Source organism: Oryx dammah, unplaced genomic scaffold (assembly GCF_014754425.2).
Source record: "Oryx dammah isolate SB20612 unplaced genomic scaffold, SCBI_Odam_1.1 HiC_scaffold_961, whole genome shotgun sequence".
Lineage (NCBI taxonomy): Eukaryota > Metazoa > Chordata > Mammalia > Artiodactyla > Bovidae > Oryx > Oryx dammah.
This window is the reverse complement of record NW_024071104.1, coordinates 1,725-7,470: the sequence shown is the minus strand read 5'-3', so window position 1 is coordinate 7,470 and position 5,746 is coordinate 1,725. Positions and strand designations below refer to the sequence as shown.

Here is a 5,746-nt window from a genome sequence, read left to right as displayed (position 1 = left end):
CTTTAATTTGTATTTGTAATTTTTAAAAAAAGAGAAAAGCTCATCCTGTGATTTCATGGGAGTCCCTCTCTTCTCCCTTGTAAAATAATGTAATCCCTGTTAAGATATCAAGTTGTCCTGATACATGATTTTTAACCTTCTTGGAAATGTGAAGAAAGGGGAGAGAACTTCTAAACTAAGCATATTCCATGTGTAAGGAGGGGATTTCTGCTTTTCAATGAAAGTAATTTTGAGCAAGTCTAAGATAGAGAAAATCGGGAGGTGCTTGTTTTGAAAAAAATAGCTTTAGTTGAAAGTACTTGTGAGAAGGTGGGGCCTCTTGAAAGAATTAAAGCCGATGTGAACCTTAAGTCAGAGTTCTAGCTGGCTGAGGAGACCAGAAGAAGAACCTGAGCTGTCATTAAACTTTGGTGCCAGGAACAATGGACAAGATGCTGGGAGCATCATTCTTAATTCTGTGTCTTCAAGTAGACTGTGAGTTATGATGGAGAAACCCTAGGATATCTCGTTAATTTGGGGGAGTGAGAAAATTGGAGTATGGACAAATTCATGCAGATAGAAACTTAAGGAAATATCAGTTTGTGGACCTAGTGACTTTTTATCTCTTTAAACAGGGGTGAGCGGACAACAGAAGGAAAAAAGCAGCCAAGAGCAGGTGAAACAGAGCCCTCAATCTTTGACAGTCAAGGAAGGAGAGATTTCCGTTCTGAACTGTAGTTATGAGAACAGTTTGTTTGACTACTTCCCATGGTACCAGCAATATCCTGGTAAAGGCCCTGCACTCTTGATAGCCATACGTTCGGTTATGAATGAAATGGAAGATGGAAGACTCACAGTTTTCCTCAATAAAAGTGCCAAACAGCTCTCATTGCACATTGCAAGTTCCCAGCCTGGAGACTCAGCCACCTACTTCTGTGCAGCAAGTACACAGTGCTCCCCAGACACCTGCAGCCTGTACCCAAACCTGCAGCTGAGGCTCCAGACACACCCTGCTGTGCAGATGAAATATACACACATACATGTTTGTGCATAAAAAGTCTTAATATAAGAAAACTGAAATTATACAGAATTTATTCTTTCACCAAATTGGAAATGATATAGAAAATCAATTGTGAAAAAATGTCTCTAAAAACTCCCAAACACTTGTAATTTAGGCACTAAATTTAAAACAACTCATACGTATGTTTCAGAAGCAATTACAATGACTGTTAAAAAGTATTTGAAAGAAAATATAGAGAGAACACAAACATATACATATGTATGCTGCTGCTGCTGCTGCTGCTAAGTCACTTCAGTCATGTCTGACTCTGTGCCACCCAATAGATGGCAGCCCACCAGGTTCCCCCATTCCTGGGATACTCCAGGCAAGAAGACTGGAGTGGGGTGCCATTACCTTCTCTGACATATGCACGAGGCACAGCTAAAATAATACATAGAAGGAAATTTATCTTTTTTAAGTACTTTTATTACCAAAGAAAAAAGGTTTAAAAAATTTATCTAACCTTTCAACAAAAGAAGATAGAAAAAGAACACATAAAACCCAATATAATCTAAAAGAAGGGTAAAATTAAAAATTCAGATTGGTGAACTCTAAAGCAAACAATAGAAATAATCATTAAATATAGTTACTTTTCTTAAAATGATTAATATCATTGATCTCTTCCTAGCTAGAATTATCAAGGGAATTATCAATATAATAAAAGAAAATATGAATTATACACATGAGAAAATCATATGCACTGTGAAAATGGGAATTAAGCAATATTATTAATAAATTTATGCCACTGGGTAATACTATAGTAATAGACTCACACAAGGAGAAAGCTGATTAATAAAATTGATCTGTTTCTAGGTAGAAGTATCAAGAGAAAAAGCATAAATTATGAATATAAAGAATGAAAAAGTAAACCATACTACAGATGCTAAAAGGATAATTAAAAAATCATTGGCAAGTTCATGTCACTGAGTAAGAGTATAGAAGTCAACCCATACAAGTGGGGAAAATTGATTTTTTTGACAAAGGTGCAAAGACAATTCAACAGAGGACAGTTTTATCAGCAAATGATACTGGGACAAGTGGATATTAATATGCAAATAATTGGAATTGGCCTAAATCTCACACCTTATACAAAACATTGAATTCAGTCTCAAAATGGATCATACATTCAAATGTAAAACTATAAATATTTTAGAAGAAACCATAAGAGAAAATCTTTATAAAGTAGGGTTAGGCAATAAGATTTTTGACATGACACCAAAAGCACAATCCATAAAAAAAACTTAGATTTCATTAAAATGAAAAACGATTGCTCTGTGAAAGCTATTATTAAGAGAATGAAAAAGACAAACCACTGAATGGCAGGAAATGTTTGCAGACTATATTTCCATCAAAAGAGTGGTATTCAGAATACAATGGACTCCTAAACTCAGCAGGAAGAAAACAAACAATCCAGTTGAAAAATGAACTGAAGACTAACACAGGCACTTTACCAAAGAGGATATGTAGTAGGGATAAAAGCATATAAATAAGTATATGAGCAAATGTTCAATATCAATAGCCATTAGGGAATGTAAATTAGAAACACAATGAGATAGCACTCCACGACTGTCATAAAGGCTAAAACTAAAAGTACTGACAATACCAAGTTCTGGCAATGGTGCAGAGAAATTGGATCACTCATGCATTGCTGGTGGGTGAATGGTACAGTCATTCTGGAATATGGTACATCAGTTTCACACAAACTTAAATATACACTTTCCTTACAACTCAGCAATCACACTTGTGGCATTGATGCTTGAGAAATAAAAAAACTTATGTTCATACAAAAATCTGTGGATGAATATTCATGGTAGCTCTATTTGTGATGGCCCCAAACTGGAAACATCTTCATTGGGTAAACTGATGGATAAACAGATATATTATTTATAGATCTTCCTCAACTTATGATGGAGTTATGTTCTAATAAACTATTGTAAGTTGAAAATATCATATTAAGGAGAAAAAAGCATTTACTACATCTAACCCTCCGAACATCTTATTTTAGCTTTATTATGCTCAACCATTACATTAACTTACAGTTGGGAAAAATCATCTAACACAAAGTTTATTTTATAGTAAAGTACAGAAAAATCTCATGTAATTTATTGACTGCTGAGCTGAGAGTGAAAAACAGAAAGGTTGTGTGGGTACAGAAAGGTTGTTTATGCTCCTGATTCTGGGGCTGACTAGAAGCTCAGCTCATTCCCAGCATCACCTGAGAATATCATGCTGTATGGTGCTAGCCCAGCAAAAGATCAAAATTCAAAGTATGCTCTCAACCGAATGGCTTTCTCACCACCATAACGTCAATAAGCACAAGTCAAACCATCCTTAGTTGGGAAAAGTCTGTAGTGATTAAAAGGAACAGACTACTGAGACATGCAATTAGCTAGATTGACCTCAAGAGTGTCATGCTGAGTGGAAAAAAGTCTATCTCAGAAGGCTACTTGATGTATAACACATTGGATAGTATGGTTATGATCCATAATGATTCCATACATAAGGTATGATTCTATTTACATGACATTCTTAAAAGAAAAAATGTAGAAATGAAAAGATCAGTAGTTGCCAGGGGTGATCAGGGATTGCAGGGGTAAGAACGTGTGCAAAGGGACATTTTTTAGAGTGATGGGACAGTTCTGTATTGTGATTTCTGTGACAGTTACAAGAACCTACACGTGTGATAAAATCTCATAGACTTATGCATCAAAAATTGCCTGTAAGAACTGGTGAATCAGAGTAAGTTCTGAGTTTTGATAAAAATTTATCAATATCAATTTCCTTATATTTATATCTGTAATTATTCTGTTAATATATATATATATTTCATTTTATCATGTTACTGCCTAGGCTGCTGTGGGCATCCATGGTCTCTTCTACTTAGTTATAAATAATTGCAAACCAGGGATCAGCTGCCTGTCAGCACTCTGAGGTGAAATGAGACAGAGGAGTAGACACCTCAACTAAATACACACTTTTATTCCTGCATCACTAGTTATCTTGTCCTAAAATTAAAGGACTGGCACTGTTTCAGAGAATTTGTCTGTACTTTCCTTTCTACTTGTCTATTTACCTTTGACTATTTTATGTTAATTCTTCCATTAAAACAATGAAATCAGATGGAAAATTGACAGTTACATTCTACATGATCTTGTAACAGTATACAGAACTTTAGTCACCAGCTTCTGTGGTATTGAGAGGTACTAAGTGTCTGCAGCCTGTAGATACCAAGTTTGGCAGGAGTGCATTATCGCATTGTGTCACAGAAGATCTGGCATGCTTCTGTTGACTTTATTTTACAAAGAGAAAAATAATGAGCCACTAACAAGTGAGACTGAACTCTTTGGGCCAATGACATAGAAAACGTGACATGAGGACAACTCTTGGACACATGATCTAAGAAGTATGATTCTACTTTGGGAGGCAGCATGTCTGAATACCCTGATCCTTCTCAAAGTCTAATAAGTAAGACTCAATGTCAGCCTTACAGGTGGAAGACTCCGCAAAATACTTTTGTGCAGTCTGGGAACTCACAGTGCTTGAAGTAACGGGAAAAGCTGAACAAAAAATGTTTTATTCCTGTTATAATTTCATAACACATAGATAATGGAATAGATTCCAAAAGTCAGAAGGACTGATTTGTTATTGTTTGATCTTGAAGTAACTTATTTACAGGAAAACTTAACTAGAGCCCTAGAACCCAGTAAACAAGAGATATATTAACTATTTGGATAAGACTGCCTTTCATTAAAAAAGATGAAGGTCTATGAGCTTCTTAAAAGAGTCATTAGACACTGGATGGAGGAAAGTTGGCATAGGCTAAATGATGACCAGTAAATAGATTATAAGAAGGGTTCGTGGCATATACTAAATTATGTTTTAAACGGGCTGGTAAAGTTATTCTGCTGATTAATTACCAATGTATGTCAACTTGTTTATTCTTCAGTTCTGCTCAACTCAAACCTTTCATGAGAATTGCTTTTTTTCAGGCCCCTTTCAGATACTGCATAGGTCATTAGTGATCAGGTAATTCATGACCCGAGAAAGACAAGTAGACAAAATAAAGGTCTGTGGTGAGTCAGACTTTTTCTCATCTGTGCACAGACCACGTGGTCTACAAGCATGACAACTCCTACTTCCTGTTGGGGGGAGTCACACAGGTATTGGGTACTATGTATTTGGGCTGCCAGGCACTCAAAGACATTGAACTCTCAGCTTGAGGCAGAACTGAGCACATTTGTGCAGGGGATTCCATGCCTCATGCAGCTCTCCAGTCTGCTCTGGGTGCTCCTGGCCTTCACTTTCTCTGGTAAGGATGCTTGCAAACATGGGTATGCGTATTCAGGGTGAAAGGCCTGCACACAGGCACGTGGTGATTCACAGGGACGTGGGGAGGAAAGGAGGATCGGAGGAAAGCATATCTATTATGATTTCAATTTGGGTTTTCTTTGGGTCCCAAATTAGCCTAATTCCTACATTATTTTGTTCACTACTTCAGCTTGGTTTTCTGATTTTTTCCACAGGATCTGGTGTGGCCCAGAAAGTTACTCAAGACCAGCCAGACATAACCAGTCAAATAGGGCAATCTGTCATTCTGAACTGTCGGTATGAAGTAAGTTGGAGTGGGTACACGCACTACCTTTTTTGGTATAAGCAGCTTCCCAGTGGAGAGATGACTTTCCTTATTCGTCAGGAATCTTCTGGCCC

The 5,746-nt window shown here is 36.8% G+C and overlaps 1 gene segment (V, D, J or C); it reads left to right on the top strand.

Moving 5' to 3' along the window:
* Positions 1–382: 382 nt before the first annotated feature.
* Positions 383–5,651, top strand: LOC120859437 (the record flags this gene model as incomplete). The annotated part of the segment is given in 3 exon segments: positions 383–474; positions 615–923; positions 5,563–5,651. Coding segments are annotated over 3 exon segments (450 nt in total), but the record flags the coding sequence as incomplete, so codon positions are not given.
* Between the last annotated feature and the right edge of the window lie 95 nt (positions 5,652–5,746).